Consider the following 12,108-nt stretch of genomic DNA (forward strand, 5'->3'; position numbering starts at 1 on the left):
TTTTTTCAGGGCGGAAATACCGCTCAAGGAAATGACGTTGACTCTTTACAAATCTGTTTACATCTCCGTGAATGAAACGAGTCCGATGCCGATACCGTCTCTGCCGTGGGTTGTGACCAGGCTTTTCTCTTCGCAGATGAGTAAGCCTGGGACCGAGGCTACCCTAGATGTGTCACAGAGACTACATTTCTTTGTTAGCGTTTCACCCCTTGCTGGCTGTCTGACTCTGAATACCAAAAAAAGCAATGTTGTAAGCTTGTAGATCTGCTATTTCTGCTTGTTTAAATTTTGACGATTATGCAAAAATAATTGCAATTATCTCAAATAATTTCGAGGGTGGGCAGTGTCCCTGGCCTGGACGCAAGCTGGCAGACATTTCGTTCGTTGGTGACAAACAGGACATAATCACAGAGCTACTTGAGGTCACAGAGTGCTACTGAGTAGGCCTGTCTAATCGCAGTTATTTGAGATTATCGCAATTATTTTTGCATAATTGTCAATCGTTTGAAAAATATAAATAAATAGATCTACAAATAAAAAGCAGGTAGCAGTACATGTTTTTGGAAAGCAAATTATAAAATTGTCAGTGATTTCTTTGTATATTTGTCATATCTGCCTTGTGCAATTTGTGATTACGAAGCCTAAAATGCAAACAGAAACACAAATTGTAACATTCCAATGATGAAAAAAAACACAATTAAATTGTCAATCGCAAATTACTTGTGACAATTAATCATCAACTTAAATGTGTAATGGTGACAACCCTACTACTTTGGACAGTGGACAAGTGACAGGATGTTCAAAGTCTTTGGACAATGAACAATAATGACAGGATGTTCAAGGTCTTTGGACAGTGGACAATAGTGACAGGATGTTCAAAGTCTTTGGACAGTGGACACTAGTGACAGGATGTTCAAAGTCTTTGGACAGTGGACACTAGTGACAGGATGTTCAAAGTCTTTGGACAGTGGACACTAGTGACAGGATGTTCAAAGTCTTTGGACAGTGGACACTAGTGGCAGGATGTTCAAAGTCTTTGGACAGTGGACACTAGTGACAGGATGTTCAAAGTCTTTGGACAGTGGACACTAGTGGCAGGATGTTCAAAGTCTTTGGACAGTGGACACTAGTGGCAGGATGTTCAAAGTCTTTGGACAGTGGACACTAGTGGCAGGATGTTCAAAGTCTTTGGACAGTGGACACTAGTGGCAGGATGTTCAAAGTCTTTGGACAGTGGACACTAGTGGCAGGATGTTCAAAGTCTTTGGACAGTGGACACTGGACAGCTTGACTTTTTAAACCTGTCGCATTAAATCATAGCTAACTCCCACAAGTGGCATAGTTGTGGAGCGCACCAACACTGTTAATACTTGAAAACGCATTATGAGCTTGTAGATCTGCTATAATTTTGCTTTGTCATGCAAGTATAGGGCTTAAATGGCTGTTGGTTACAATTTCTGAAAGTGTGTGTGTGTGTTCTTTGTATAATATAATGTTGAGGTGAAATTGTTATCTAACATAATTTCCGACATATTGAAATCAGGCGCACGCACGCTCGCTAGCTCGCTCACTCACTCACTCACTCACTCACTCACTCACTCACTCACTCACACACAGTCTCTCTCTCTCTCCATGATAAACTGGTAATAGTGCTGTCGCGATTAAAATTTTAAGTTGACGATTATTTGTCACACAAATAATTGTGATTTGTGATTGTGGTTTTTTTGTTGCATCAAACATTGGAACGTTACAATTTCTATTTTCTATTTAGGCTTCGTAATTACAACTTGTACAGGGCAGATATGACCAATAACTTAAACGGGGTATACAAAGAAATCACTGTTTTTATTGCGACTGCAGGTCGCATTTACTATGAAATCGTGCATTTCCAGTCAGTCAGTCAGTCAGTCAGTTGCTTGCTTGGTTGGTTGGTTGGTTGGTTGGTTGGTTGTCATGCCTCGTGACATCACATGTCATCATGGATGGAGATCCCAATATTAAGCCCATATATGGGTTCCCTGATGTCATCAATATTGGCCAGCAACTGTAGATCTGACCCTTAGATCTCCATATATGGAGCTGACCTGTTGTGACATTCCATATTTTGATCCTTCCCCATCCATTTTTCCTCTTCGATGTCGTCCGGGCTTGCTCCAAAGTTATTGGTGTAGCCACGACCGGCAGCCGGAGAAAACTAGAGTTCCCAACAGGCCCGAAAATTAAGTCCAGGCCCTACCTGGGCCCTCATCAAACCCTGTACACTCAAGACACTGATCTGACCACATCAATCTGACACTGGTGTTACATAACCGTATACTCTCCTCCTGAGGCCATGGCCTTGCCAGCAGGCTTGCCTGTGGCAATCACATGTGAAATAAGACCTTGTGACTACCTGTTATGCCTGTAGTCAGTACTTGATCAAAATGTAATATGACGCTGCATGAAGCTGTCAAGCTGAAACAGACTCTGTATTTCCCCCCCCAAAAAGGCTCCTTGAGGGGTGTCCATCATAGTTATATATTAAAGCTGCTATAAGCAATAATATGTCAACATTTTAATGACCTTTATTTATTCCATCATGGGGTCCCCAGAAAATAGTGGTGGTTATAGATCTGCTATTTCGTCTTTGACAATAGTCCTGTTCACTTATCTCTGCACATTTTGTTTTTGATGGGGGAAGGTTTATGGTAAAATACGTATCAATTTGGGGGTCCTTGACATGCAGAAGTTTGAGAACCGCTGCTCTATCTATTGCACTACTTTATCTCTACAAATGTTGTTTTGTTTTATGATTGGCCTTCGCGAGAACCATCCAAACAATTGCCTTCATTCGGTGGCATGTGTCTTGCTGATGCCTCAAAGCGGTGGCGCTCACGCAAGTGTGAAGTTCTCAGCACTTCTCCAAAACCGGCACCACAATTATTATATGCAAAGTCAACATGTGAAGGTAGGCGTCCCCTGCGAATGACATCAACTGATGCGAATGATGGCGGAACGCATGCAGCTACTGCACTGCATCAACACACCAAGGGCATTCGAGGGCGGCAGTGGCTCAGCTGTAGAGTGGCCACTTTTGAACCGGAAGGTTCCCATTTCGATCCCAGGCTCCCCCAAGTGTCCTTGAGCAAGAAGCTGAACCCCTTATTGCTCCCGATGTGCAGCTTGGTGCCTTGCATGGTTTTCTCCACCATTGTTGTATGAATGTGTGCGTGAATGGGTGAATGTAATGAACAATCTATGTAAAGTGCCTTGGATAAAGACACTATATAAATGCACTATTTATTTATTAAATGCACCAACACAACTGCACAAGTCTGAAGCCACATGTACACACACACACACACACACACACACACACACACACACACACACACACACACACACACACACACACATACAGAAACCGGCATGCGGGGTACGTTCCTGCACTGCAACTAAATCTAAAGCCCTAAACCTATAAAGCCTATAATCCATACAATGCGATTGCATGTTAGATTGATTAAACTAGCATGGTCTGATGTAAACATAATCCTCCCGTGTAGTGGTTACCTTTTTCCACTGATTTCACTTGGCATGGAAGTGATGTTTTTGTGAGCATGCATGTCGCTGTCTATGACTAATTCTTCCTGGCTGCCACAGTGCCACTGGTCCTTTTGTTGTCCCTCAAGGTCTAAAAGTCCAAAAATAAGTGGGTTTTGACGGGTCTGCTGCCAACTAGAGTCATGCCCCCATTTCAGTAAGCCGGGCCTTGTGATATTAGAGTTTGTAAACAGGGATTTCACTTTCCTCTCAGTTTCCAAAAAACATTTTGAAATCCCAAGTATTGTGTTGAAAAGAATATCCGCCACTCTCCAACTTGCTGTTTGTGTGGTGGTACTTCACAGAGAATTATATATTATACACATTACACACAGACAAATCGGTGTTGTCAAAATGGTCTCTTAAGGTTTTTTTTTTACACTCTGGGTTAAATCAACAACACTTGTAGATTTGACTGTGTGTATGTACAGTATGTATGTATTCTCTATAACCTGGGGGAAAAGGGTCATTTACATACTGTAGTAATTCTCAATCAGTTGATTAGTCACCATGTCACATTTTGTTTAATACATGGATGCTACTGCATGTGCATTTGGGTATTTAATCAACGCCTGAGTGCATGTGGTCCGCTCCACAGAGAGTTTGTGTGCTTGTGCATGCGTGTATTAGTCGGTGCGCGTGCACTTGTTTGTGTGTGTGCGTATTTATGCAGCGGACGGACGGTGGGATTTGCACTGAATATAGGCCAGCAGAAAGAATCCCTCTTACGTCAAATGCAGCCGGGCAGGCAGGCGGATAGACGCAGGCTTGAGTTGGTAGTGGGTGCTGTGAGCATGGAGCAAGCTGTTCACCACCAGACCCCCGCTGGTGGCAAAGCCCGGGAGAAGAGACACTAACAGGGAAAAGGACTAGGCAGGACCCACTACTACGGTAGGGATGAAGGCCGTGCTTAGCCTGCACAAGAAGTGGGCCCACGCGGTCAGGACCATCAGCATCCTCCAGGAACTTGTGAGTGTGACGATGATTCCCACTTGTCTCGGATGCATGCCACTCCGATTTTGAGTGGCATGCCATGGCTGACATGGACGCCGTCGGATACATATTATTTGACTTTTTCTTTTTGAAAGGGTCAAGTCGAAGAGCTTCCATCTCAAAATGAGATGTGCACATGTTTGTTGTCCACTGTTTGGAAGGGGGAAAAGTGACAAAGCCGTATTATAATATTATCAGTAGCAGTGTGGATGCTGAAATCGAGGTATCTTTTAGAAAAGGCATAGGTGACATTAAGTTATTTGACAAAATGGTGAGCTTAAGATATGTTTTCTTATCCGTTTTCAAAATGGATCTACAGGTACATTTGTGTTAGAACTTGGTTAACTTTCCAACAATGTGTTTGAAATTTAACGTAATGTTTATTTTTGAAAACCATTGGTATTGACTTCAGTTGAGTTTATTGCTGGCTCTTTGCTGTTTACATTTTGCTGAAGTCAGTGCGCATGTATCATGTGACATCATAGGGGTGTGTCGACATGTGTTTATTATATGGTATACTAGTTGTGTTGGCTTTATCGCAACAGTGTACCACGTTGTGGACTTTGAATGAGAAATTGCAGATTCTCCTGTGTTTGCTGGTTTTATCATGGGCATTAATTAAAACATCTGGGGTCTCTGTACCAGTTCAGCAGGTGAACCATGTCATTGGTTCCATCCCGGACGGTTACTGACCAGTGTTCCATCTCTCTGCCCCCTTGGTTTCTCGTCTCTACGTTAAACTGTCTAAACAAACAAACGCACTGAATTGAAAGCTCATGGTTAGGCCTGTCAGAATTATTACATAATTGTCTAATCACACTTATTTGACATAAGTGCAATTATTTTGTCCTAATTGTTTCCATGTTGAAAAATGTTCATACATTAAAACAAAGCTGAAATAGCTGATCTATAAGCTATATATAAGCTTGTAGATCAGCTATTTATGCAATTATTTGAACCTTTAAAAATACAAATGTTGATTATGTCCCTAATAATTTTCTATATTTCAGTTATTGGTCATGTGTCCTGTGCATTTTTGTATTCTTTATTCATATGTTCTGATGTTCAATGCCAACAACAACACAATTTAATTGTTAATCACAATTATTTGTGAGTCAATTCATCTTCAACTCATAGTTGTGTTGTGTAATGACGGCGTAATGAACACGGTTAACCCTCTGCATTGATTCAGAATGTACTAACTACTAAGTGCAACCAAATGAAGATTCGCAGTACAGGTCCATTTGGTTACACTCAAAGAGTTAAATGAACACCAACACCTTTATTAAGCTGTGCAAGCTGTGTGTTGCCACATCGCATACATAATACATGATTAATCTGTTCTGTGAAATCTGATCAGCGATCGTAATCTTCTTCTGGTTTCTCTCCACAGAACCCAGTCATGGAGGAGACCGTGTGGGAGGCCTACACTGTAACGTTGCACAGGGTGAGTCCTCCATTACAGCCACGTCCTCCTGAAACTATCCATTATCTTCTGAGTGGTCATTGAATCCATTACCTTTTCAATTGACCTGGCCAAGGGGGGACGCTTGCCTACAAGGGCCTTTGAGAACAACATCCGTTTCCATTATAGGACAGATTGAAATGAACTTTATCCTTGAACCCCAGCATCCCTATTCTGGGGGGAACATTTACCAAAAACACCTAATCTTCATCTTCACCAAAAACAGTTTTAGGTGAAGAGATTTGGTGTATTTTGAAAAAGGATGTATGTACAGATTACTCTGGTCCATTTATGGAGGGTCTAAGTGCATGATTAAACTGATATTGATGTATTCCAAATCCAAATATTATCAAAGTATTCTGCGGCACCCCTGGATCTGCTTTAGAAAGTGGAAGCTCGCCCTGACCCAAACCAATGTGACAAGAACTTAAGTGACTTTCTGTGATCAATATTGTCTGTATGATTTCACAAGCTAACTTGTAGATTGAATATTTAGATTGGATATTTTACGATATCCGACAGCGTCATGTTAGTGCAGATACAGACCTGTGATCTCGCTTAAACCTGCTTTCTCATGACACTGTTGCATAAGCGTAAAATACCCAATCTAAATAGCCACGCTTGTTAGCTTGTTGATTAGCTTTATTCAGCATGTGACACCGTCATGCGATTAAGTATAAATCAGGGTCGAGGCTGATGCCTTGTGCTCCGATTACAACGTGGTGAGTCTTGGTGACATAGCGTTTTTTGTGTATCACTGTAAATCGAAAGCAATTCAAAGCACAAGCTTGTTGTTCTGTCCTCTTCTGACATAAAGGCTCTCTGTGTAGGAAGCTATATTTCTCTCTCTCTCTCTCTCTCTCTCTCTCTCTCTCTCTCTCTCTGAGAGATGCCCTTGAGCAAGGCATCTGACCTGTTGCTCCAGGGAAGAGGGAAGCTACTCACATAGAGGGCAGAGGACTGGTGTTACTGGTCAGCTCCTATGTCTGTCTAGTTGTTTGTGTGACCTTATGACTGTGAAATAGAACGGTGTCTGTGCCCAGAATATGTCCCCTGGATAAAGGTTTAGTGAAAGTTAAACTAATGCTCCCACACACGACATCATTCAGCACACATCCTCTTATTGCAATGCAATGTTGATTCCCAAAATACTGAATTAATCTTAAAATCGCAGAATATGTGGGTTGGATTACACTTGCCCCTCTGTCTGCCTGTTTCTCTCTCTCCCCCTCCAAAAACACCATCTGCTAGAGACACAGCGAGATGGGGGGGGGGGGGGGGGGGGGTGGAGGAGTCGTTGAATGTCTTGTCTAATCTCGCCAGGGGGAAGCGGGGTAGTGGCACACACTAAAGTCCCCAGTGTTAATTTAACTTAAACCCTAGTGTCCCTGTTCTGGGCACTAGCATTGCATAATAGGAGGACATCCAGTGAAAATAGGCAAACATTCAGTCAAAATGGTAGATCTACAAGCTCACAAGGTGAAGAGCATGGAGGCGAAGAGCTTGTATATTGTCTTATTTTTGGGTAGTGGACGGATAACGGGAGGATGGTCTGTTAATTGGACCCCCGGGGGTAAGGTATAGGGTTTATGTGATTATTTAGCAGCATTGTTCTGCCGCTTCCCCGAAAAACACGTCCAGTCTGCAAGGAAGTTTTAGGCCCTGTCATCTGATAGAACACACCCACCGTACTGACTGTTGAGAAGCACTGTCTGAACCCGGGTTCGAAGACCGGTTAGGGCATAAAAGTTACGGTTTGCAGCTTTAAGACTACTCTGTTCTGTTTAAATTTAATTACAAAAAATCATGCAGATAAAATACGCACGCACACAGTACTCTCTCTTTCTCTCAAGACATTTACCAAGATGAGGATTAGTGTTAAAGGAGAATTCCATGCTAGAAGGCTTTCTTACCTTTATTTGTAGTTGTTACGTCCCCACCAAAGAGGTCCAGGTTTTATTTTGTGCAAAACCTCCTTATTGTCTATTTCCCATACCATAAGCCCTCAATTAATTGAATTGAATGGAATTGAATGGGGCTATGTGCTAATTCGCTTATTTCCATCGTTCAATTTTTTTTATTTTTATATACAGGTATCATTATATCCTCTCTTCATAACGTAAATAATATCCCAAGCGGCACACTTTACTACTTATTTCGATGGAAATAAGCGTTTACAATCAGTTGATGAAACGGGAGCTAACAAAACCATAGCACATTCAGCCCCATATACAGGTTTGGTTTTAGGATAGACAATTCATATAATTTGTCTTTTATAATTGTGTACATGAGAGAACATTGAACGATGACCACAGCGAGTGTCCTGTCCTACAACATTATATGGGACATTCTAATAAAGTTGACATGCAGTGGTCGGGATATCAGGATAATGACTAATGAGGATACAAGTAAGACGCGCAAACGCGGGAAGCGAACGCAGCTCGTGTGTGTGTGTGTGTGTGTGTGTGTGTGTGTGTGTGTGTGTGTGTGTGTGTGTGTGTGTGTGTGTGTGTGTGTGTGTGTGTGTGTGTGTGTGTGTGTGTGTGTGTGTGTGTGTGTGTGTGTGTGTGTGTGTGTGTGTGTGTGTGTGTGTGTGCGTGTGCTACAGCTGCGCCCTGTGTGTGTGTGTGTGCTACAGCTGCGCCCTCTGGTGGCGGGCGGGTGGTGTAACAGCGGGACAGACAGACACACAGACAGACACACAGACACACAGACATTCAGCCCTTGCTGTCATAGTAAGTGGCTCACTGCGTTCGCAATCATTGGCAGCTGTGCATACTTGATCAATTAAGCAACGCATCGAGCAAGCTAGCTGATTTCAAGAGGAGAGAGATGGAAGAGCCGGAGAGAGGGAGAGAGAGACACAGAATAGGAGAGGAAGCGAAGGTACCGGGATGCTTTTAAAAGCTAAAGTGACACAGATGCTAGCCCCTAAAGTACATGTTTCTCTCTCGGACAGGATCCAAAGATGGGTCTCTAAACTGTTTACTAAAGTTCATGTTCCTCTCTGACAGGATCCAAAGATGGGTTTCGGCATCGCGGTGTCGGGGGGGAGAGATAACCCCAACGAGGACAGTGGAGAGACCTCCATCGTGGTGTCTGATGTCTTGCAAGGAGGCCCCGCTGATGGCCTGCTGTTGTGAGTGACTGTCACAAAGACAATAGAAATGATTCTTGAATTAGACCTGTCACAATTATTACTTACATAATGTCAATTATTCTTTATTATTTATAAATCTTCTTGGCCTGCCATTATAAATTATGATGCCAAATGTAGAGGAGGAAAATAGGTCATGTTGAGCCTTGTTTTACATATGGGTAATTTTAATAGTTTTGCGTTTTTGTATTTACTTAGGGCCCATACACAATGGAATGGTTAGGCCAGAGTTGGCTATATAGCTGGGTATATGGGCAGGAAGATTCTAAAAGCAATACAAGAAATTCAATACAGAACATGAACTACATTTTAACACCCCTGTTTACTGAACAAACCCTCTAGCAATGATTGCAATCAGAATATAGTTATTTAACCTCTTAACATTTTTTTTAACCAAAAATATATCACTACATCACATACATACACGTGGTATGTATCACTGACTGACTGGTGGTTGTGTTTGTATGTATCACTGACTGCTGGTTGTGTTTGTATGTGTCACTGACTGACTGGTGGTTGTGTTTGTATGTGTCACTGACTGACTGGTGGTTGTGTTTGTATGTGTCACTGACTGACTGCTGGTTGTGTTTGTATGTGTCACTGACTGACTGGTGGTTGTGTTTGTATGTGTCACTGACTGGTGGTTGTAACTTGTGTCTGTCCAGTGAGAATGACCGCGTGGTGCAGGTCAACGCCATCGCCATGGATGGAGCCGCCCACTCCTTCGCCGTCCAAACCCTCAGGAAATGTGGCAAAGTAGCAAAAATTGTAAGTAAAGGCTCATAATTTCTACACGGTAAACGCAGAGCAAAATGTGTGGAAACAGATTTTATTTTGACAGAGTTGATCGCGTTATCACGTTGTTTACCAAAGTCCTGACAAACAACTGACCACTTAGGGCTCATAAGCCATTCTGATATCGAAGTGGTTATTGGTCGGGGTTCCATTTCATGGTAGTGATCCTGCTTATTACACAGCTACTTAAGAAGCTAAATGAATTATTTGACACAAGGTTTTTGAGTTCAAATTAATTTAGCTTCCATTGTGACATAAACCTCTAGGGTTCTCTTTTATGGAGAATGGCATTGCTCAGATAGATTGGTTTGGAGCAGATTTTAACCAGAAACTCGCATCATGACATGTTTTCCGGTTCAAATCTGCTTGGCAAGCCAATCAAACTAAGCTATGCCTACGGAACTTGCCTATCGGCTCGTTCCTGCAGCAACGCAGGGTAAAGCACACCCTCTTGTGTAATATATTGCTTAATTATATGTGTATTCCATCATGTTATCTGTTTTTGTATTTCTATTCGACAGACGGTTAAGAGAGCCAGGAAGGTTCCGGTCAACCTGATGAACCGCCCGCCATCTCCCGACGACCGCGTCTTCAACAACGACTTCAACGAGGACTACAGCTACGAGCAGGACCGCCGCAGCGTGTACAGCGGCCGAAGCGGCGGGCGCGACCACAGTGCGGAGCGGGAGCGCGTGGGAGGCTACATGGATTCCGGCTACCAGACGCGTGAACGCGACTATGACAGGCGCGAGCGCGGACGGAGCGCCGACAGAGAACTGAGCCCGGACGGCAGGCCGTACAGGAGGGATGGCAGCCGGGGTCGGACTTTGGACAGGGAGCACAGCCCGGACCGGCGCTACCGCAGCGAGCACGTGCTGGACCGCGAGCGCAGCCCGGAAAGGAGGGTCCGCGACAACAACAGCCCCGACCGGCGCTACCGCAGCGAGCGAGCCCTGGACAACCGGGGAGGAGCCCCCCGCAGCCCCGACCTGCGCGGGGGCCACGGACGTGGCCGCAGCCCGCCGGCGCGCGACCCCAGCTTTGACAGGAACCGCGAGCGAGTCCCGGAACACAGGAAATACGACGAGCCCCTGAGGCGGAGCGGGAGCCGGGAACGTCTGGACGACAGGTCGCCCTCGCCCGCTCCCATGCCCATCCCTCTGCCCCGCCCCCCTCGAGACCTGGAGCCTCTGGAGAAGCCGCTGAGCGTGCTGCTGCTGAAGAACAGGCCCAACGAAGGTCAGAGAACAGTCCAATCAGCTGATCCTCAAGTAGTTTTTATTCACTGGCTTTGGTCACGTGCCTCGTTGAATATTGCCGAGTGTATACGTGACTGAACATTATATGGCACTTAAATAGTGGCTACAAAGTACTACTGTATGTAGACGTATAAATTAAGAGTACACATGAAGATGGCTTTAATATCCTTGATTATTTAAACGAAACTTTTATTCTAGAATGATATTTTCTTTTTCACCTACTCTCATTTTAAATGAATTGGTATTTTTTGTTTTCTTATCCAAAATGCACATACTGTAGAATATTTTTCAACTTAACTTAACGTAAATTCTTCATTTACTGTTGACACTGACATACACCACTGCGTCTTATCACCACACACTTCATTTCCTTTCATTCATGCTTTATTTAATGGTATTGGATTCCACTGGTGCATTCTGTGCCTGCATTTACAATGTACTAATGCATGTCCATTGTCTATTCTTCTCTTGTTTGGTAGAGTATGGCCTTCGTCTGGGCAGTCAACTCTTCATCAAGGAGATGACCAGCACAGGCCTCGCCAGTAGAGACGGAAACCTGCAGGAAGGTGACATTATTCTGAAGGTAGGTTTCGGTGTCCTGAGCTCATGTCCTTTAACACCCCATCCAAACTGCAAACAACAATATCTCATTGAATAGAAGTTTTTCAATGAGAATGCTCTGACGTAACGCAAGCATGCAGCGGAGTCTCTATTTGATATCACAGCTTCAGTTGCTTTGATTTGTTTTAGCCTCTGTAGGCTATAGGGAATTAAAATGTTACACTACTTTGTTAAACTTTTGTACAAGGCAATTAAGACGGCCAGCAATAAGTAAATCGCTCTAAAAAAATGTAGCCTCT

General features: G+C 43.6%; 1 protein-coding gene across 4 annotated transcripts in view; it reads left to right on the forward strand.

Annotated features, from left to right (window-relative positions):
• The window catches only part of tjp2a (tight junction protein 2a (zona occludens 2)), a 59,336-nt gene that overhangs the window by 12,393 nt on the left and 34,835 nt on the right, over window positions 1-12,108 (forward strand). For all 4 annotated transcript variants that reach the window (XM_083794264.1, XM_083794263.1, XM_083794261.1 and 1 more), the window contains 5 exons: window positions 5,966-6,019; window positions 9,052-9,176; window positions 9,860-9,962; window positions 10,511-11,228; window positions 11,728-11,831. In XM_083794264.1, the coding sequence (XP_083650390.1) occupies window positions 5,975-6,019; window positions 9,052-9,176; window positions 9,860-9,962; window positions 10,511-11,228; window positions 11,728-11,831 (1,095 nt within the window). In that variant the 5' untranslated portion in view covers window positions 5,966-5,974. The remainder of the gene's footprint in view (window positions 1-5,965; window positions 6,020-9,051; window positions 9,177-9,859; window positions 9,963-10,510; window positions 11,229-11,727; window positions 11,832-12,108) is intronic.

The sequence above is a fragment of the Protomyctophum parallelum genome, assembly GCF_964188405.1.
Source record: "Protomyctophum parallelum genome assembly, chromosome: 21".
Taxonomy (NCBI): domain Eukaryota; kingdom Metazoa; phylum Chordata; class Actinopteri; order Myctophiformes; family Myctophidae; genus Protomyctophum; species Protomyctophum parallelum.